This window comes from Canis lupus, chromosome 12 (assembly GCF_048164855.1).
Source record: "Canis lupus baileyi chromosome 12, mCanLup2.hap1, whole genome shotgun sequence".
In the NCBI taxonomy this organism is placed as follows: domain Eukaryota; kingdom Metazoa; phylum Chordata; class Mammalia; order Carnivora; family Canidae; genus Canis; species Canis lupus.
In genome coordinates this window covers 2,851,815-2,875,198 of record NC_132849.1, presented here as the reverse complement: position 1 = coordinate 2,875,198, position 23,384 = coordinate 2,851,815, and the positions used below count along the sequence as shown (strand labels likewise).

General features: G+C 37.9%; 1 protein-coding gene and 1 long non-coding RNA gene across 6 annotated transcripts in view; one reads left to right on the top strand and one right to left on the bottom strand.

Moving 5' to 3' along the window:
- Window positions 1–23,384, top strand: part of LOC140600616 (uncharacterized) — a 487,558-nt gene that overhangs the window by 195,282 nt on the left and 268,892 nt on the right. The gene's annotated exons all lie outside the window — the stretch shown is intronic.
- Window positions 1–23,384, bottom strand: part of MAGI3 (membrane associated guanylate kinase, WW and PDZ domain containing 3) — a 236,323-nt gene that overhangs the window by 34,827 nt on the left and 178,112 nt on the right. For all 5 annotated transcript variants that reach the window (XM_072769095.1, XM_072769091.1, XM_072769092.1 and 2 more), the window contains exons 7-14: window positions 22,261–22,318; window positions 18,043–18,137; window positions 12,925–13,113; window positions 9,465–10,070; window positions 8,182–8,213; window positions 7,015–7,171; window positions 4,753–4,844; window positions 2,617–2,809 (exon numbers count right to left, since the gene is read on the bottom strand). In XM_072769095.1, coding sequence (XP_072625196.1) covers window positions 2,617–2,809; window positions 4,753–4,844; window positions 7,015–7,171; window positions 8,182–8,213; window positions 9,465–10,070; window positions 12,925–13,113; window positions 18,043–18,137; window positions 22,261–22,318 — 1,422 coding nt within the window. The remainder of the gene's footprint in view (window positions 1–2,616; window positions 2,810–4,752; window positions 4,845–7,014; window positions 7,172–8,181; window positions 8,214–9,464; window positions 10,071–12,924; window positions 13,114–18,042; window positions 18,138–22,260; window positions 22,319–23,384) is intronic.

The following is a 23,384-nucleotide window of genomic DNA, read 5'->3' as shown; positions in this document are numbered from 1 at the left end:
GTAGTTTTGGATAGCCTACAGTATAGAAAATCAATCCCCCCATGTGAGCTCTGGACGTAATCAGAGCGCAAATATAGGCTGCAGCAGTGTCTGACGTCTTAAATTCTCTTCAAGTGTGTAACTGGAAGAATTATATATATTTTCTCCTTTAAAGGAAGTTTTCTTTTTTTTTTTTAAGATTTTATTTATTTATTTATTCATGAGAGACACAGAGAGAGAAAAAGGCACAGACACAAACACAGGCAGAGGGAGAAGCAGGCTCCATGCAGGGAGCCTGATGTGGGACTCGATTCCAGGTCTCCAGGATCACGCCAAGGGCTAAAGGCGGTGCTAAATCGCTGAGCCACCCGGGCTGCCCTAAAGGAAGCTTTTCTTTTCTTTTTTAAGATTTTATTTATTTATTCATGAGACTACACAGAGAGGAGAGAGAGGCAGAGACACGGGCAGAGGGAGAAGCAGGCTCCATGCAGGAAACCCAATGTGAGACTCGATCCCGGGTCTCCAGGATCAGGCCCTGGACTGAAGGCGGCGCTAAACCACTGAGCCACCTGGGCTGCCCTAAAGGAAGCTTTTCAAAGCTTCCATGAAAGTTCATGGTAAACCAATCCTTCTTGAAATTGTCTTAATTCAAGCAAGATTTTGACCAATAATTTTAACAAAAGCCGGTAATGAAAAATAACACGGCAAACTTCCTTTTAAAATCAACTTTAAATATAACTTAGCACAGGACTAATGTTCGTGATGTTGGGGAGGTCACAGCATCAGGGTCGAGATCCTGCCCCTAGCTGGTGGACAAGTTAGCTATCAACACGGGATTTGTCTTCTACGATGTGTTTTATAAATGCAGTTTTCCTGATTGATATCAGATGCGCTAACCACCAGCAGCCCTACTCCTACCCCGTCCAGCATATAACAAGCTGTCCACATGAACAGCCAATTCTCTTCGGCATAGAATAGGTCATAGGAATACTCAGGAAATGGAGAGTTAACTTCTATCGTTTTTTTCCTATTCAAATGTGACATAAGAATTCGAGAAAGAATGACACAAGTTAGTACTAACCGATTAAAAAACAGGCAAATTTTGTGCCATAATTTGATGCAAACCATCATTAACAACAACCACAACATACTGCCACTGAGGAATACCCATATGTAAGGGCTCCTTTGGCTCAAAAACTACATAATTCTGGGATTATGTTTTAGAATTTCAACAAAGTACCACCAATATCCCATCAATTAATGAAAAACAAAGGTTTCTTTTGGTATAATGTATGGTTATAATGAACTAGCTAAATGACTCCAATAATATCAAACTACTATGAAACTTCATGATGCTTTAGGGAGAGAACCAACCTCTAGTTGCACATCACATTTTTTACTTCATGTGGTTATGTTCCGACCCCAACACAACCAACACTGCATTAAAATCTGTATGTGTCTCTAAATGCTTGATATTTATTTATTTATTTATTTTAAAATATTTTATTTATTTCATGAGAGACAGAGAGAGGTAGAGACACAGGCAGAGGAAGAAGCAGGCTCCATGCAGGGAGCCCGATGTGGGACTTGATCCCAGGTCTCCAGGATCATGCCCTGGGCTGAAGGCGGTGCTAAACCGCTGAGCCACCAGAGCTGCCCTAAATGTCTGATACTTAAGAAAACAGGCAGGCCTTTACTTTGGATGCTGCAATCAAAAACACAGCGCCTCATTTTAAGAGTAATGCAAATATTCATCAAGTCCACAAACATTCACTGATGTCCACTCTGTGCCAGGCAGTCACCGTTTTATGTATTGGGGAAATAGCAGTTAACTCAGTGGGTAAATATCCCTTTATGAAGCTTACATTCTTGTGCTATAGGATTGTCTTTTTAAAATCTTAAAGTGGCAAGAATTCACTTCTGAAAATTCCGATATAATACTCACAGAGTTATTGATGAGAAAAGTGTATTTATATCCTCATGTAATGGTTTAGACCCCAGGCTCTATAATTAAACTCCATGTTTTAATCCTGGTCCTACTACTTACCAGCTGTGTGTCCCTTAACTATTCTGTAGGTAACTATAAAACTGAATAATGACAGTACTTACATCATAGTGTCATAAAGACTACATAAAAGAACCTATATGTCTGAGACAGAGTAAGCACTCAATGAATGGTTTTCTTAAATGTTATATTATATCATATTAATACTTAACAAGCAGAAACATTCTGCTCTCTTTGAATATTTAGGATCATCAGGACCCAAACAAAATCTTTTGATATTCAGCTAAAGGGATATCTTGATATGACTAAAAAACTAACTGTATTTGTTTTTAAGAAAACAGACTTAACTTGATATTCCCATCCACAATACCCAATACCACATTGGCAAAGTCTGTCAATATGTTCATGTAATCTTAATATAGGGGCACCAAATTTCTTTCTCTTTTTTGATAGCAGAATTATTTCTGGATCCTTTTGACCTTATATGGCCTTCCACCATGAGGCCCTGGACCACACTAAATGGCTTATCTCATACACTATTAAAACATAGTAATCTGCAAAACCATATAGAAAATGGACTAAGTGTCTTTGTTTCTTTATTAACCTATCAGAGCAGGAACAAGTTCACATACCACCATAGAAGATCTTTCTTCTGACAGTTAAAAGCACATGGCCATTTCGAGCAGCAGTTGTCATGAGGTCCAAGACTTGTTTGTGTGACTTCCCTTTGACAGGAATTCCATCAATGCACATCAGTTCGTCTGCTGCACGGAGCCGACCATCCTTCTCTGCTGCACCCAGAGGGATGATGGCTCCAATGTAGATCTGATAAGATACCAAAGTATAGGTTGGTCTATACAGTCAACTAAGATCAGTCAATCTACACAGTCAACTAAGATCTACCATGACCCTTCCCTACTAAGTTAAAGACTTCCTGATCTAGTGCTAAGGAAACCAACAGATTTTTGCAGTTCAATTATGAACACCTGAGAAAGGTAGTATCTTAGAAAGCGACTATTCTCCAAAATGGCACTTCACATAACTACACTACATGATCTCTTCTGGATCTTCAGGGATGAGTACAACCAAGATGGAAAATGCAAAGCTATTCAAGAACTTTAGAAGTGCCACATTCACTTCTATCAATACAACAAAACAAATGCACTAAAAAAAATGCAGTTCTGTGGAGTAGCTACTAAAAAGCACAAAAAGTATACCGAATGCCATCAGCAAAGGTTTTTCTACACACTGTTCACAGCAACCAGGATAATTCTTAAGATACTCCTGTAACATATGGCTATTAGTAGAAATTCAGTATATACAACAGAGAAGCATTTCTTGTTCCTAAGTCTCAGAGCAGTGATATCTTAGGGGAGAAGAGAGTGGCCTGAGGTCCACTCACATCTAGGTAAGTGGATCTGTTCGTTTTGTTTGCCAGCAGTTAGAATCCTGTAATTATGGAATCCTGAATGTCTGCGCTAATTTCAGAGCTGCTAAAACTTGACATTTAAGAGAAAGGTTTCTCCCACATTGAGATAAACTCCTCCTCTTTTTTTTTTTTTTAAAGACTTTATTTATTTGAGAGAGACAGAGAGAGAGAAAGAGAGAAAACACAAGCAGGGGGAGCAGCAGGTAGAGGGAGAAACAGGCTCCCTGCTTAGCGGGGAACATGATGTGGGGTTCACTCCCAGGACCCTGGGATCTAGACCTGAGCCAAAGGCAGATGCCTAATTGATTGAGCCACCCAGGCGCCCCTGAGATAAATTCTTAAAATGTCTTAGTCACCACTGACTGTATCAACAAAATAGGAAGCAATAAAACAAAATCACGTCTTCTACCAAGAACAATCAAGGTATTGTCTATTTGCCCTGCATAAGTCAACCTGCCTTAAGCTTTGTCTCTGATAACTGTTTTACTATAGCAAATATGGCTAATTAGATCACATTTATAATACATAAATCAACTGTTCTATTCAGAAATAGAAAGAAGCCTGTCATTTTAAAAGATTATTGTTACCTTTCAAGCTTGATAATAATGTCTTTTTTTTTGTCTTTCTTATACTATACAGTAAAGAACTTAAATATGTTCTCCAACTTAACAAAAAAGCATATTACTTCTCTGTCATTCAAACTAAGGGCAAAACTTAAAAATAGAACCCATTACATGTGTTCTCAAAACTTATGTGAGAATTGTGTATAAAGTTCTAGATTTTAAATGCTTTACAAACATAACCCTTATGCTTTCAGAACAGAAACCTCAATTATTTTATATTTTCCTAGTTTCATAGGTACAGCAGATGAAATGGCACCCAAAGGACTGAGCATGAAAAATGTCAACCCATTAATAAGAGTAGGTGACATAATATGCGCAGACTCATGCCACCTGCTTATGGAGCATTCATTCAAACAGACTGATTGTGGTAAACAGGATGCTTCTTTCTTACAGAAGGCAAAAGTCTTCAAATTTACCAAAGGCAAAGGGAAATAAAAATTGAAAATAAGCTGCAGGCACCTAGAGAAATACAGAAATTAATGATGGGTCAACTTATGGTGGACACACTCAGTTCTGGCCTCAGCCACACCATGGTAACTGCGAGACCACCACACAAACAGAAATGCAATCCTGCCTACATTAGTGAGATGCCGAGAAGACAGTTTTAACAAAATCTTAAAAAAGAAAAAATCAAATAAAACAAAACCACCATATTCTACCAAATGGCCACCTGAAAGTTCATAGGAGTAGCCAAATTCTGAAGTAGCTGAACTTACAGACTGATCCGGTCCCTCTCCTCCCAGTACCCGGAAGCCAAACCCCGACTCCTGTTTCCGAAGAAAAACATCCAAGTCCTTGGTGTTTGGTGCTAAGGAGAACCAGAAAATATAAAAGTAAATAAATAAAATAAAATACTTTGACTTACTTGAAAAGGATTACAATAAAACAATGCAATTATTTAGTAGGATAATATTATAGGGTTCAATAAACTATAACCTCAGAAACTTCTGGTTTGTGCAAACTTATATGAGAGCATACTCCTAAAAAAATTCAATCCTAATCTGACTCTAAATAAAACTTTGTATCGAGATTGCTCAGGCACATTTCCCCCACTTCCATGTATTCAGCATTAATACTGCCATTACGTCCTAATGCTTCCAGATCAATGTTATGACACTAAATTCAGAATCATCCAATTTAAGTTAGACATTTGATAGGCACAATTTACCTAAATTAACATGTGGACAAATCCTAGAAAGAAAGCCCAAAAGATGCCTTAATTCTACTCCCAAGCTAAAACCTGTTTCTGAAAAGTATTCCGTATTCGCTTCACCTAATTTTGCAAAATGATATTATTTTAGAAGAAAATAATGATTGCTAACACCTATCATCAGATCCCATTTTCCAGCTGCAGAAACTGAGGCTGAGGTAAGTGCTCAGCATCAGGCAGAAAGTAAATCAATGGCAGAGCTGAGATTTCAACTCGGCTTGGTTTCTAGGGTCCGGGCCCTTAGCCCACCCTATTCTGTCCCCCAAACAGGGCAGGTTGCATTCACCAGAATATTAAGTCTGGAAAATCTACTTCACCACTAAAATAATTTGATCTTCAAGAAAATATTAATGTTATTCACAAGTGAGAAGTGTTTGCTAGAAACGTATTGGGGGATTCTATAAAAAGTGATACCGTGTGGGGTAGATCTTGATAATGTTCCTTAGGAGCAGTCTCTTTTGAGAAATGATTCCTATTAGAATTACAGAACTTTAGAGATAAAAGACTCTTGAGCCCCAACTCAGTTACTTTATGGGTGTGGCCCAAAGGGACTAGGTAGTTTCTACCAATACTAAAAATATATTGGGCTCCCAACGAGAAGTCAGAAGAAAGGGATTCTCCATGATTCCATTAATTTAAATTATTGCTTTGATGTGCTTACATCTGGCTTTCATCTTTTTGAATATGGCCTAGGTCTATGAAGATAAAGATCTGGAATTGGTTAACTATGAAGTTGACTATACGTAGTATTTCCACTTGTGTACATAGTTTCTTTTTATTTTATTTTTTTTGTGTACATAGTTTCTAAGGTAGATTTAGATCTATTTCTCAAAAAACAAATTAATTTAAAAAAATCAAGCCTATGTAGCCTGCAATTTTACTTTGGAAAAGATTTCTCATTTTAAGTAAATTAGCACAAAAAAATGAATTTCTGCCTTATGCACATTCTTGGCTCATCACCCCTGAGCTGGACTCCCCTGAGCAGTCTAATCTGCTTTCCTCCTCAGGCTGCACACCCTCTGATCCACTATCCCTCCTATTCCTGCCAGGAAAATCTCTCTGAAACCCAAGTCCAAAGCGATCATCCCTACATACAGTTAAACCACCCCAAGGCTCTCTATCTTTCAATGATGGACTCCAGCTTCCTCAGAATGGCCTAACCCACCTTCCCCAGCTGAGCCTACTCTCCCCTCTGGTTTCCCTTGCCAACTGCACCCAGCCAACCTGAGCTACTTGCAGAACCCAGGCCATGCAAGGTCAATTTGCAAAGGTTATTCCTGCTTTCTTCCCTTTTTATCTCATAAACACCTCTTCTTCTTTTTTTTTTAACACCTCTTCATCTTTAAAGACTTGGTGAACAGTAGCTGATACTTCCTACTACCCCCATTGCTAAAATGGCCCGTTTCCTCCTTTGGATCCATGTGAGGCTTATTTGTACTTTTTATGCACACCTTTTTTTATTATATATTTATCTTTTCCACTTAGGTTTAATCATCTTTGTGGCGCACTGCCTACAGAACCTACTTGTCTCTGTATTCCCATCACTTACTGCGGTGTTAGGTAGATAGTAGGCACTTAGTCCCTGGTTTTGAAAAAAATGAAGGAATGAATGTTGAAAATAAATGGAAGAAGCCCAGAGTCATATGAAAATGAGGATGAAGGAATAATTTTTCAATATGGTTTTGAAAGATGGGAAGGTTCCAGTTTTTTCAAAAAATCCAAATGTATTTTGTCTCAAGTGCTCCTGAAATATTCTACAACTACTTACGTTTATCTTCATATAAAGTCTTCGATTTCAGGTAGACCTCTGAAGGATCCAATTTTGGAGATCCTGACCTGATAATGCTGGGTGGAAAAGGCATAGGCTGGGGAATGGGCTCATTTATGGCCTCCAAACTTCCTAAATTTTCCTTTGTATCTGTTTTCTGAAACAGAAAATGGCCTTACTTAGTTTTTTTTTTTTTTTTTTTTTTTTTTTTTTTTTTTTTTAACAGATAGCCGATTAGTTCATAAAACTCTTGTGTTAACTGGGTACATCAACGGATTACAAGCTGGGTGGGTGGCAGGGTCAGAGCCACAGGCTGTCTGCAGTCTTGGAGAGGTTCACCCTTACAGCCATGTGTACTTGGTTAAGACACATTTAACTTAGATTAGAAAAAATGTACAATGATAACTCCCAATCAAGCAAAGTAGAACTAAATTATGATTTTAGATGTAATTGTCTTTGTAGCCATACCCACATTCGTTGTGGAGATCTCAGCAGCCTCATATCTTATACCTAGCACACTTTCTTTCCTGGCACTGTTTGCTGTACCCTTTGTTAGGTCTTATTGGCTATACGGGTCCTGAAATAGGCTACTCAGTCAGAAGAATGCCAAAGAAAACCTTTTAAGTCTGACAGCCTATCACTTTGATAACAAGCCAATTGAGCCCAGAGGCCACAGTTACTCTAGAAAGTCTTGCTTAATCCATCATTAAGAAGATTATCTAAATGTGGGTGTTTGCAGTCCCCAGGAAATTATGGGAAGCTACCACTGCTTGTCTTTGGGTGTCAGGGAGAAGATGGAAGAGTGTTTATTATCTGCCCTAACATTTAGCGATTTCCTTACCCTCCTCGGAAACATGAAGAAAGCAAAAGACTTCTAAGTAGTCACTTCAGTGTGCTTGTGCTTTACCATTTAGAGGACAGGATTACTGGTCATATGTGCCTCTATAATTCAACAGAAATACTTAACCCTTCTGTCTATTTAACAGAAACCCCACCTCTTCTAACACACATGCTTCCCCAGAGTTTCTGATACAAGCCCAGGGAAGTATGCGTCCTCACTTCTCCCAATAGATAATCACCACCACGGAGGGCTGTTCTTACGGAGGGGAGCACTGCATCTGTCTTGCTGGATTAGGAAGAAGCATTTGAGGACCACTGTGTACTCACCATTTTGGCAGTTTTAGTTGGTGAAGGAGGACCTTAAAAAAAATGAGCCAGATTTTAAAAACAGAGGAAGCATTTCCAGATCACAAATACTGCTCATGTTTATGGCAAAACTAGCTTCGACTTTTAGCAGGCTAGTAAATCCTATGGTCAACTCCCACTATGTGCCAGGCTTTGTCCATACATTATCTCACTTTATTTTCATGACAGTCCTAAGGCATAAGTGTTACTACCACTTTACAGATCAAGTAAACAAAAACTCAAATAGATTGCATTATTTCCTCATACCATAGAACCGACAGGTAGCAAGGCAGGAAATGGACATGGGTCCTGTCTGACACCAAACCCTGGTCTCCTTGTTATATTTGTTGGAACCTTGGATAACTTTCCAGTACTCACAAAGAGATCTTCTATAGATCTTACTCTGAGCACATTCTACTGTATCACCCAGAGAAGAAACAAGAATTGCTCAAAGAAATAAGAAAAAAATGAAAAATGTCCCAATGAAGTTAAACTGCTCATTTGCCTCAAAAATGAAAACTAAAAGCCAGAGAGAGAAGTGTGAAGGGCTAAATTTTATTCTTGAAAATACTAGTCATTCATAGGTAGGGATTTAAGAAAGCCCATCAAAACACAACTTTATGATCAGTCCTTGGAACTGGATTTATGTCTGTGAGCAGTTCAAGTCAGCTGATGACCTTGGAAAATAAAAATTATATTTCTCTCACACGGGTACTGTGGGGTTTAATTAACATTTATGGACAGATAATAAAGCTTAAGATAAAAGCTTTACGAGCGCAAGCTATCATGATTGCTTTACAGAACAGATTAACACACCATCCAACATTTTGCTTATTCACAGAGATGCTAGCTCTTTCAAAACATCTTCGGTACATTACAGAGGCCCAGATGAAGTACCATAGTTGAAAGCGTCAATTTCTATAACTGCCATCAATAGAGAAAATGAAATTAAGAGGATATATTTCATTTGAAGCAGCACAATGCTGTGACTCTCTCTGATTACTACAGCTATAAATCAGATTTTAAAAAGAATATAGAGGGAAGAAAATCCATAATGGACACAAATGAGACCACTAATAACTAAAAAAAACTGCTGCAAAAGATACTGCTTACGGAAGCAGTGAGACAGAACCTGAAGGAAAATGCACACGAACTACCAGTGAAGTAGGCTGAGAAAAGAGGGATTCTCCCCTGGAAGTAAGGACGATTAGCAGATACAAATGCATGAACGATGAAGGTTTTTTTTCCCTTGTGCTTTTACTCACCTCCTCTCAAGATAAGCAACGGTACATCTGCACCTACTGGAAACTGCTTTAGCACCTCTACCACTTGGAGATGTGTTAAATTCTGCACATTTTGATGGTAAATCTCCTTAATTATATCCCCCTTCTGGAGGCCTTGACACCACTGACTATCCAATATCATTTTGACCTTCTGTCCTGTTGGGCTGTCAGCAATTGCAAACCCAAAGCCTTTAGGGCCCTTAATCAGAGGGACAGTCACTAGTTCAGGCTGGGAGCTGCCAGATGACGCCAGGGACGCTCTCTGCTCGCTCGGATCCGATGGTCCATTGAGACGGTCACTGATCAAGGAGTGTCCCGGTTTTCCATTCTGTTCCAGAACCACTGCTCCTGACTTAAAATCCTGAGTATTCATGCAAATCTCTCCCTTGGTTAATGACTGTCCATTGATGACAGGAGTAGCAGCAACAATGTCCACAACAGAATCTTCATTGTCATCAGGAAGTGGATAACCGCGACATAAAGTGAGGTTTACGTATTGATTGACAGGTACCAATTGAAACATCTGGACAACATCTGCATGGGTGTGACCCAGGACACAGTTGCCATTGATATCTACAATAACATCACCTGTTAAGACATAATCAGGTTAAAAATATTAAAACCACCGAGTTCATTTTTTGTTGGGGCACGGTGGGACAAAAATTTATCATCTAAATTTGAATTCTGGAAACCTCTTACTATTCCTTAACTGCAGAAAGGACAGATTTTGAACATAGATACATCATTTTCTCTTCTGTGATTCTTCTCTTAAAAGAACATAAATGTATAAAACCTTAATTATCTTTGTGGCACAGAGTTATGACCTCAAGCTCGAGGGAATCATTTGAAAAATAACTGTGAATTCATACTGTCATTGTTAGTCTATCTTCTGAGCCATACTTAAGTGGCCACAGAAAGTTAGGTCCATGGTGGTAGGTATTCAGCACTTAGAAGAGGAGCAAATAACTCCACTGGCTAGCTAGCTACTTACACAAACAGGAGATCTTTAAATACCACATTATGGTACTTGATTTTAAGAGGCCAGTGATTACAAGGCATCTATAAATTCATTTTAGTTTGAAAATGTTAAGGCTGATGATTAGAATAATGTGAAGTTATGAATGTATTTTCCTTTAGCATCTTTCTTATTGCAGAGATGTCTGATTTATTGTAATTCAGATTTCAAAAGGAGAAACAAGCAACAAGAAAATTCAACATAAGCAAAGAACATATTATTTAAGACACTGAAAAGTCAGCTAAACTAATTCTTATTAGAGTTAGTTTTGGGCAGCCCCGGTGGCTTAGGGGTTTAGCACCGCCGTCAGCCTGGGGTGTGATCCTGGGGACCCGGGATCGAGTCCCATGTCGGGCTCCCTGCATGGAGCTTGCTTCTCCCTCTGCCTGTGTCTCTGCCTCTCTCTGTGTCTCTCATGAATAAATAAATAAAATCTTAAAAAAAAAAAAAGAGTTGGTTTTGCTTTCCTGATTTTACATTATTACAACCACTTTGTTGCAGAATCATTACTACTTGACATTCATCAGTTGGTGAATTTTTTTAATGCAGCCTTAACTTTTAAAATCTGCCCTCTAATGTCTCATCCATTTGCTGCTTTTATTTGAATATGATTATTTAAAAGGTTAATGCCAAATAAAGGTGTTTTAATCTTTTCTGATTGCATGTAGGCTTTAAAAAATCAACACAAATGGTATTTAAAAACAAATGTTAGTGTGCAGATATTTGTTTCATAATCTAAGAAGATGCAGAAATTAGACTAATAAAGTTTTTTTTTATTTTTATTTTTTTAAAGATTTTACTTATTAATTCATGAGAGACACAGAGAGAGAGAGAGAGAGGCAGAGACACAGGCAGAGGGAGAAGCAGGCTCCATGCAGGGAGCCCTACGTGGAACTCGATCCCAGGTCTCCAGGATCACGCCCTGGACCGAAGGTGGCGCCAAACTGCTGAGCCACCAGGGCTGCCCAAGAAACAAGGTTTGGATTCTTCCTCCCCTAGTCAAGTTTCCAGAATTTCCGTGGAAGTATGGTATTGCTATGTAAATTAGACATCAGTTTTAGACAAATCTGCATCTATGTTATGAAACCCTGACAGCACATAGAATACCTACAAAATGTGTTTTGTGGATAAAATGTTAAAGAAAAGTCAAAACTGAGAGCTTAAAGGTTTTACTGATAATTTTAACTCTCCAGGGTTTGTTAATCTTACAAAGTAATAGTGAAAATTTTCCTTATAAATATAACTTTTGATTATCTTGTTTTCTTGTTTTAAGTCTTATGTTAAGTCTTAAATGAGAAAGCAGAATATGAGAGATGCCATATCCTAATTGAAAATAAGTTGATATCTGCCATTAAAAGTATTATGGAGTGGCCCGGATGGCTGAGCGGTTTAGCGCCACCTTCAGCCCAGGGTGTGGTGCTGGAGACCTGATGAGATGGAGTCCCATGTCGGGCTCCCTGCATGGAGCCTGCTTCTCCCTCTGCCTGTTGTCTCTGCCTCTCTCTCTCTCTCTGTCTGTCTGTCTGTCTCTCATGAATAAAAAAAAAATAAAAATAAAAATAAAAAGTACTATGACAACTGAATTATCCAAATGGGGGAAATGCATTTGCACTAGCAAGCAGGGCAAGAAGTGACCTTCAAGGCATAGTAATATCTGTCTGGGAAAAAGTGCTAAAAGCTCCCCCATAAGTGTAACTTCCTCTAACCCCCTCAGCCATAAAAACTGTCGGCCATATAAAAATATCTAACAATTACCAAGCAAAGACTTTGGGAAAATGATACAAAAGACAAATTTATATGGCCCTGTAAAAATGGTAATTTCATGTCTGTAATTCTTAACGTAGGAGTTTAATTTTACTAACAACCAGTGAGAGTAAGGAAGCAAAAAGCAAACCATATCAAACAACAAAACTTGGGAAAAAGCTGTGGGGCATCTTTTGTTTGAAATCACCATAAACACCATGATGGATCATTTTTCAGAAAAGATTATAGGTACATGTTAGATAGCTCCCCAAGTACCCTACATCATCAAAAAAAAACAACCAAACCATTCTCTGGGATGATTAATAATCTTTATCTTAAGCACAGTCGAGGAGCTATCTTGAGATGATACAAATTACTCACAAAATCAATACATTTAGTATGCTTTCTCTAAGTACGCACTTGTAAAAAATGGCCCTCTCTCAAAATTAGCATGCATTGAATTTAGACAATAAACTATTTTAATACAGAAATCCCCCTTCCCAGTTGTATAATCTAGTTCTCTCTCTATATAAACTATATGTATAATATATGCATATACAGTTATTACATATGTAAATACATATTTATTATATGTTTTATAAATATATATATAAACAAAACCTTTTCACCATACTTTTTATTATAGTATCATTGCTCTTCAAATAATTCTGAGAAATTCGTTACCTGGTGCAATTTTCCCATCCTGAGCTGCAGGACCATCTTTCAGCACATTTTTCACTTGTAAGAACTCATCAGGCCTATCTCCACCAATAATGGTAAAACCAAACCCCATTGTGCTTTTCTTCAAGGATGCTCGAATCAGGACACCTTTCAGCTGCGATGGATCTCGAGTAAAGTGGGATTTTTCCATATCTATACCAAAATGAGAAATGGGGTTGAGGACAAAAATAAAAACAATGAACATGGCCCTCAAAGTCAACCTCTAAGAGAGTCTATATAACTTACATATAACAAACCATAAAGGGAAGCACATTAGAATCTAATATTACAAAACATAATTTAAATTCATAAACTAAATCACTTAAAAACTTAGCCAATGCCTCATGTCTCTCTGATAGGACTCCTCTATGTTATTTGAAGGGTAAAAGCACCTACTCTATCACCCCCTCATTGCTTTGTTTGTTCATGAGAGATGCCATATCCTAATTGAAAATACTATCAGTAAAGGGCTTCACGTTTCTTCCCTTGTACTCGTGTTCAGTGAATACTTTCAGAAGAAAACACATACAGCTCCATTGAAAAACTTATTTTCCGAGGCATCCTCAGATGATCGTAAAACTGAAAATGATCCATATTTGCAAATAATGAATTTATACAGCTCTTTCTCTTTCCCCTCCTCCTTCTCGACTGTGGCTGCCATGAGGGTACTTCTGGGAGCCATGAAAAGATCAAATTGTGCGATTAATAATTTACAAAGCACTGTTTAAATGAACTTTTATGAAGATGGTCTGATATTTGCTGCCAAATATTTAATAGTTTTATTGAGATAGAATCACATATGATAGAATTCAGACATTTAAAGTATATAAGTCAATGTTGTGCAACCACCACCAGATTGTAGGAGCCCCTCTATCCGGCACCCCATGAAACCCTTCTGCGAAATCCCCATGCCTGTTAGCAGCCACTCCCCATTTCTCTCTCATCTGCACTCACACCCTAGTGTTGGGCAAGCACCAATCTACTTTGTGTTTATAGTGCCTAATCTTGACATTTCACAGAAACAGAGTCATGGAATATGTGGAATTTTGAATGATTTCTTTCACTGAGTGTAATGTTTTTGAGGTTCATCTGTGTTTGAGCATGTGTGAGTACTTTGTTCCTTTTCACTGCCAAATAATATTCCACTGTAGGGATATATCACATTTAACTTATCCATTTTTCAGTTGATGGACATGTAGGTTGTTTCCACTTTTTGGCCATTACGAGTGATGCTGTTACTACCATTCATGTGCAAGGTTTTGTGCAGGCATACATTTTCATTCCGCTTATGTAGAGACTAGGACTAGAAGTGCAGCAGTTGTCCTAAACATACAGCAACTATGTTTACTCTTTTGAAAAGCTGTCAAACTTTTCCAAAGAGGCTGCACCATTTTACTTTTCCACCAGCATGGGTGAGAGCTCCAATTTCTCTGCAGCGTGGCCCACACTGATAACTGTGTGCTTTTTCAGTTCTAGCCCCTCTGGTGGGCAGGAGTAATATCTGGCTGTGGTTTTGATGCTCGTTTCCCTAATGACTTACATAAACAAAGGTGATTTGTTTCCTACCCAGCTCACCCTCAACACTAGTATCCAGCCCAGAGTTATACGCCCATAGGCTCTGCTGCCGTTATTAGCAAAGGGATCTAGGAGGTAAACATTAAAGCATGTTGTTAGAAAAGAGTAGTGGTTGGGGGCTGCCCCCTATGGCAGCAAGGACTGTGTGGTGTAAAGAGCTCCCACAAGAGGGAGGCCTGCCCGGAAGGTACTGACAAAGGCTGGCTTGCGGCAGGAATAGGTCTACTTTACTTGACCTGTTCTTCCCAGGTTTGCTGATCTCTTACAAATAAAGGCACTCGGCATGAAACAAATAAAGAAAATAAAGAAAGGAAAGAAGAAAGAAAGAAGGAAAAATCAGCTATTTTGGGCTTCTCAAACCAGAGGACTAGACTCCAGATGGCAGCACATTCACCAGATGGAGACAGTTTTGGGGGTGCCTCCCAGAGCTGGCCAGCCAGCCAGTCTGCTTGTGGTGACCTCTCTGTGCACTGTGGAGCTCTTGTTAAGCCTCTGACATTTAACAATGTATCTAATTTTGAGAAATACTAATAAAATAGTCAAAGCTAATGAGAAGTCGCTCAGAATTAGGTTTTACCAGAATTAAACACAGGAAAAGTGAGAATAAGAAAAACAGAGAGGAAGTGTCTTTGATTCTAAAATTCCTGATTTTAAATCCATGCTGGGTGATTTTCTTGAGTGATCTTGGAATGTTCTTTGACCTTTTAAAATCTCAAATACTCTATCTACAAAATAGGGATAATAGTACCTTATTCATGCAATGGCCACAGAGACTAAACTAGGGCAAGCATCAAAAGCACAGGCAACAGAGCTTGACCAATAGTAACTGCTCAATAAATGCAGATGAGCACAAACACACATACTGTCTATAGAAGGAGGCTTCTGACTCATAAAGTTGAGTACTTCTGTCCTTGTGGTGAGCATCACCTTGGAATGGATGAATCAAATGACTGCAACTTGATGCCATCGAGACATCTGAAAGGGGACCTTGCAGAGATATTCTGAGTCTTAGATGAGAGGGTGTGTGCAAAGCATCCAATCGAGCACTGGACCCAGTTATCTCAGTAAATGGTGGCCATCAATCTCCAAGAACTTGCACAACTTCTATCACTTCTAAGAAGCTTTTCTTGCCCTTTCCACTGTCAGATTTAATTCCTCTTTCCTTTGTTATGTCTATTATCATACTGTACTAAAATTAGGTGTCTATTTCCCTGCCTAAATCATGAGCTCCTAAAAGACAAAGGCTGAGTCATTATTCTCCTTTTAATGCCCAGCTCATAGGAGAGTGCCTGGTTATCTAGATCAGTAACATACACATGGTTTCTGCCCTCAAGGAGCTTAGAGTTTAGTGAGGGAGAGAAATCTCCCTCGATATGTGCCACAGAGACGTGGGCATTCAAGAACTCTATGTTACAATACAAAGAATTGTGAATTTAAACTCAGTAAAACTAAGTGCAAATTTTGGCTTGACACTCACTAGGACTCTGAGCAAAAGGCTTATCTTTACCAAAGTCTCAGTTTCCATTATGTGCAGTAGAGATTCATGTTTCTCTCCACTTAGCCTCCTCTGCCTGCCCTCTTTCAGTCAACGCTATGAAAACAGTTGCCCATATCCACTACCTCTACTTCATCACCTACCATTCCCTCTTTGTTCCATTGCATTTTTACATCCTTTCCCCTTGCTTTTGCTAGAGTGACAAGTGACTTCCATATTGTCAACTTCAGTGCACACTTTTCAATTTCTGCCTTTCTGGACTTTTCAGCAACACAGGATACAAACACTCAATTTCTTTTTGAAAATCATTCTTCTCATGCCTGCTCCCCTTACAACCTCATCTCTTGTTACTACCCCACAAATATTCTATGTTCTAGCCATTCGTACCTGTTCTCTGGCCCCTGGAACTTCATGCATCTATGGTTTTTCACATTCTGTTCTTTCTACCAGGTGTGCCTTCTTGCTCCTCTGAAATTATCATCTGTCTGATTTAATTTTTCCTAACGCTTTAAGATCCACTTCTAATGCATCCTCTGCTTTGAAAGTTCTTCCCATGGCCTTGACTTTCTCTATCAACCAAGAGGTGAGCATTCCCTCTTTTACACCACCTATGAATATGTTTCCATGAATATAACATGTACATCATTATTCATAACAATGAAAGCTAGTATTTATTGGCAGCCATTTGCCAAATAGCATTGTAAACACTTTACACCTGTTAATTTGCATGCTCAGAACCACCTTAAGAGGTAAATACTGTTCTTATTCCTATTTTATAGATGAAGAAACAGAAGAACAAAGAGTTTAGGGAACTCATTCAAGGTTATGCATTTGGGATTCATACCTGCTCCACCTTCTGTGCATTTAACTGTTATCCGAAGATGACACGTAACACCATATATGGTAGCCATTAATTTCCTATATCAGAATGTGAACTCCTTTTTTCTTTTTTAAAGATTTTATTTATTTATTCATGAGAGACACACACACACAGAGAGAGAGAGAGAGAGAGAGAGGCAGAGACACAAGCAGAGGGAGAAGCAGGTTCCATGCAGGGAGCCCGATGTGGGACTCGATCCCGGGACTCCAGGAGCACGCCCTGGGCCAAAGGCAGGCGCTAAACTGCAGAGCCACTCAAGGATCCCCAGAATGTGAACTTTTGAGGGCAAGATCTGTCTTACTCCTAACCGTTTTTGAATATCATGTGACTGGTAGAGCACTAGGCATATAGTACGTGCTCAAAAATATTTGTTAAATAAAAATGTTTGCTCTGCATTAAATCAAATGCAGAAGCTAAGGGACAGGACTATGTTTCTGAAGTGTAGCTATAAAAAACAAGTGCTTCTCTCATGGACAACAGAAGTGAGGAATCTATTCAATTAGTACAGTATGACCAAACAGACAACCCTGGTTATTAATGACAGATGGAGGTTGGGGAAGAGATGGGGAGGCATAAGTGGAATGTGAGAAATTCCCAGGCAGCTTTTTCAAAATATACATGGCTAGGCTCATCAAAATATTAGGACTATGTATTTTAAAAATGTTCCCCAAATGATTCTGAATTACTAATACGCTGCCATCTCACTTGAGAATCAATGTTATTGGCAAATAATACAGTGGATTTATTCCTATCAGTTAATAAAGAGTCCTGAATGGTTAAAGACATAAGACCTAAGCATTAACTTGGGAGAAGTTCATAATGGAGTAGAGATCTCAGACTGTCCTGGACTGAAACAATGGGAAACAATGCAATCTTCATATCACAACCTCAGGCCCATGACAAAACTATTTATACTTTTTGCCAACTTTCTGTACTAGCAGAATGGGAAAATCACAGTATTCTCAAAATGTCTAGATGTTTTATTAAGATTATTCCCACCCTTACAGTGATAAAAAGTAGACATTATCTGATGATCCTCAACAATAAAAAGTTCAAACCTTATTTTCATGAATTCAGTATATAAATTTCACAAGGCATTCTTACAAGAAAAGATTGAGAAAAAAAGTTCTACCTGGTTTTGAAGACCCAGTATCAGCCTGTCCTAACTGCTTTTTCCTTTTGGCTTCCTCCACTGGATTTTCAAACTGGGTTTTCTGGTTTAGGTGACTGTAAAATGTAGAAAGACAGGCATTTCAGTTTAAGATGAAAGAGTTACATTATTTTTAAATAGAGTGTTATACCAACTCATTCCCATAGGTTAAGGGGCAAACGTTTATCTCCAAACTATGGAATGCAGAGAAGCTGAATGATGGTAGTGGAAGGGCTTTTAACAACTAAAGAAAGGCCCATTGAAGATGCCTAGAAGTGAAAGCTGCTGAAGCATTCACTATAGCTTCTGCCTCAAGGTACCCAGCAGAGAGCCAATAACAGTTTTCAAAACCATAGGAGAAGCTCTCACATCTAATGCAATCAGAATGGATGGTAATGGATCAGTTCATTTTCTAAAGGACAGTTAATGGTAGGAGGATTTTAATTCAAGTTTCTTTAAAATGAAGTCGCTAATACAGACGCTTCTGGAAATACCTAAGTATAGAGGCTTTCTTGAATTTTACTATTATTTTTCCAACTGACTCACCCACATCAATTTAGCAGAACTAAAAAAGAGATTGGTTTTTATCAATTTGTATCACAGAATAACTCTTCCACACTCAACATTTTTCATAATTATATAATAATTAAAATAATTATGATCATAGTATAAATTTAACTGGTACTTCTGATTTGGGAACATTCACAACTGCCTTGGAAAGCATACAAGTCTGTAGGGGAAAGCAGAACAGCACGGGGAGACTAAGGGTGAACAATTAACTAATGGTAGTCAGTACATGATGGGCAAAAGTGCATTTCACCGGGGGAGCAGAGCACTTGGTTGGTCTGGCAAGTCAGTCAAGTGGAAGTTGGTTAAGAATGCAACTACTGTATAGAAGTTATTTGAACCAGTTCTGATACAGAAGTAACAGGAATTACTTTCTAGCACTTCCATGGTACAAATATATTTCAGCCAAATGATAGATAGCATTTTCCAGCAGAATCCATTTTAACAAAAAGTGACATTAGCAAATATCACCAATTAAATATCAAATCATGAGAATCTCAGATCATGGTTGCCCTTAGATAGGCTGAATATTATAAAATTTGCATACAAATAGCCATACAATTTGGATAATTACTTTGCCATCTGTAAACATTAATGGTGGTGATGGAAAAGGGTAGCAGGGACCTGTCAGGGCAAGGTATGCTGGCTTTCTCTATGTCATTTAGGTTTTTAGTGCATTATTAACTCTGCAACAGATGCAATTATTTAGTTTCAGAGCTCTAAATATGGCAAGTTCCACTTGAAATTCTTTGGGTGATAACTTCACTAAAGCTCAAGTAGCTTCTGCTTCCTATTCAGGGAGGAGCCCTTATCACTGAGTTAAGTGCTAAGCCCTCTGGGAAAATGGAGATCTTTGGTATTAATTTAGGGATTATTTTAAACATTACTTATTAGGTACTGACATTTTACATATTCTTAGAAAAGTAAAACTACAAGAAAATGACACTTAGAAAAGAATAAACCTGTTTAGAATGACTTTAACGTCATCAGATGAAGGGCTCATTTTGCCACCTAGGCATTAAAACAGAAAAAGTAGTAATTTACACTCTTTGTAATGTGTGGGAGAGGAGAGTAGAAGTATGCAAATGAGTAAGCCCTTTCCTGAAAATTCTTTGACAAAAGAATGTAAGATTTTAGTGCAGAGAGTAATTGCATCTGTCACCTTGAACTATTTAGATTAAAATGCCACCCAAATAACAAAACAATACAGAAAAGTTAAAACACCCTCCTTTTCATTTAGTTACTTATATTCTCAATATTGTTAAGATTTAAGAGCTTTTGTTTTCCCTATAACTAGCTATGGGAAGTAAGATAGGAGAATATCACAGATTACCAGAAAAACTAAAAAAAGAGTAGCAAAGAAGCATTATTAAATACTGAATGTATAACTTGGAATCTCATCTGCATTAAAACTTTGTCTACAATAGGTGGATTTTAATAATTTATCTCCACAAACAAAATCCTTCTTCGTCCACGAAGAATTTGAGATACTCAAGCAGATGTATATTTTGACTTTGAAACCTAAGCGCATCAAGACACTTAATGCAATACAAGAAGACAACATTTCTAAATATGCAAGCATTCTTAGAGAAGGCCTGCCATTAAGTTTTTGGAACAATTTTATTTTCAAAAATAAATTAATCCATTTCAGAATCTCATCCCTGAAAATAAATACTTGCAAAGAAAAAGTGCCATTGCAGTTGGTGTTACTACTACAAGGCTCTGCCAAAAGCAATCATTGTGCCATCTGGTTTGACAAAGTGAGAGAGCCAAAGAGTAGCCATTCAAGTAACAGCTTTTTATCTCCATCAGTAAACTCACTGCAGATTACTATGGTCGGGATTCAAAATCTGACTAATCTGGGAATCAAGCCACACTCCATAGCTCAGCTGACTCCATACTAATGTGCATCTTGAGTACAGCCTGCTCTTTCTTAATCTAATAAATTACCCTCCTGTAAAATGAGCTCGTCCTGGGAACAATCATACAAAATCATGTTTTTGCTGCTGTTCCTTCTAATTCAGGATATTTTACACACGCTCCATGACAACTAGGAGCAGGTCACTTCAAGATTTACCCTAAAGTTGCTTCAATATTATATCTTTGCTTAATGAGAACCAGATCATTTAGCCCAAGATTTTATTACAGGCAAATGACTTTCACCTCTTGACCATGTATTCAAACTTACTTGGAATGGACAATAAGAGAATGAGAATCATTATTGCAGAAATGTTCAGCAGTGTCAATGACAATTAATAGTTTATTGAAGTCAAATTTAAATAGACTAAACAGTTAGGGGAAAAAAATCCCACAAAACCTTTCTAGTTAGCCTTCAAACAATTCTTTGAGAAATGGCTATTTCTTTGTTTTACCTAAATATGCTTTAGAAAACACACACACACACACACACACACACACACACACACACACAATGAAAGAGCTGCTGTATACTTTTCACATGATAATATCAGCAAGATATTAAATAACATAATGAAAATAAAATTAGCACAGCCTTCCAAAGGAACCAAAGTGTTGACACTGTGAAGTTATATACCTACGGGTCAAATGGAGCTGTTTTCTTATGGTACAAGTTAGATTTTAAGAAATCATTCCAGAAATCTGGCCGTGGGTACTCAAATAACAATCTACACATTAGAATAAAGACTAGATATACACTTGAAATGAATGTGACATTGTGTGTCAACTATACTTCATTAAAAAGAAAAGACTAGAGTTACAACAGGAGTCAGAGATCCTTACTTGAGGGATAAATACAAGGAAATGGCACTTGTTTACAACAAAAAGTAATGAAAAATTAATAGGCAATCATAAAACTAGAAGGTACCCATGCTTGCTACTTTTTTCGGGAAATAAGATTTTGCCTTCACTACCTCGGCAGTAGGTACAGACTACTAGTTTCTAGGTACATGCTAGTAACATTTTTAATGCCATTATTTGCCTGAGGTCAAAATTCTACCTATAGCATTTGGAAAGAAAGCAATCTCTGATCATCACAATGCAGCAATTGGACAAATGAAGACAAAGAAAAGAAAAATCCGAAGATGCTGATATGACTCTGATTTCTCATAGGCAGGTATTTGGTGCTTTATTCCAACATAAACTTATGTTTAAATTTAACCATAACAGCTGGGTAAGAAGCAACTTTCCTCCATCCCCCAAAAGAATACTAAGTGTTCCTTGATTAACTCCCTAAGAGATAATACTCTTCTAAACCTGTACTCCAAAACTTGGGATCATTACAGCTTACTGCCCCCTTAGAGTGCTTTCACTGCCTTCACAACCAAAGAGCTGTGGTGTTGGAAGTGATCTTAACATTTCATCTAGTCTATCCCCTCATTTCACAGTTTTCTACACTACTTTTCCCTTTAGATGCTGTTGTAGTAATGGTAACACTTCCAGTAATTCATCAACATAGCAACTTCCCTCTTGCTGTATTTAACTCAAAGCAAACTTCTGGGGAGCTCAGAACCACTGAAGTAAATGCTCACTGCCCCTACTTCTAATTCCGAAAGTTGGATTGTAGAAACATAAAGTGTTGTATTTGAGTATTCCCTAATGCCATATAATGAAGGAAAACGTTTGGGAGAATATTAACTGAGGAAACAAACTTACTCGACGTAGTATGTCCCATACTGAGGGTCCTCTATTTTCTCCCAGCCATAAGGAAGTTCTGGAAATTAAAAAAAAAAAAAAAAAGAAAGAGATGGAGTAAAATGCCAGATTCAAAATCAACAGAGAAGAATTCACCATGAGTGAATTTAAGTGTCTTTTATTTCATGACACTAATATTTGGGAGACAGACAGAAAGCTGAGGACTGGCTTTAAAAGAACAAACATGGTTTGAGTCCAGTGGCTTCTTCAGTAGCTAGTGAGTGTCTCAGCAGGTAATTAGGAGCCCAGAACAAAAGATGACATTCAACTCAAAGGTGTTTACTCAAAACTGAAGCAACAAAAGTTAATTATTTAAAAAATCATCTGGTATAGATCTTTCATTTAAACAGCTTGACAATGCAAAACACACTTACCCTCTAGTTCAATACAAGAAGCAGCTGCTTGTTCAATTTTTCACCATTATACATAAGTTTTGTCAATTATTTCTGTTATTCTGACCCATTTCTCCCCTTGAAAAAGCCTTGGATTTTTGCCATTTCTGGTGGGCAATTGAGATTTCCTTGAAATCTAAGAAAATATCTACTTTCCCTTGCATTAACTTGAGTTTCTCAAGGAAAATGTAAAATAGCTACTATAGTACCTTGGGCAGAATCCATATTTTCGTCTGGTAACAGAGAAATATCTTACACAGGATTATTACATATTATTCATTCCAGGTAACTGATCAATGAAATATACCCAGAAAAACTGAAGGTAGCTGAATTTCTGATAGCTAATAATAATAATAATAATAATAATAATAATAATTCTAGTCTTTCCAATAGAAACCCTGTTTCTTGACCTTTCTTGGCCCTGTCAAAAAAGAATCCTCTTTCCTTACCACTCTGCCTGTTTTCCAAGTTAATGCTTCTGAAGAATCATTTTATTAGTTAGAAATGGATTAAGTTGGCAGGAATGCTTCTAGCAGGTGGTTTTAGTGCTAACAACTTATACACAGGAGTCCAGCAAGAAGGAGTTTGTTTTAAAAACCCAGTTATACACTATGATGATTCAATTTTTATTTTCAATTTCTTTTAGTGTTTTCCTGCTAGGCTGAAACACACACATGTGCACACAATGTATGT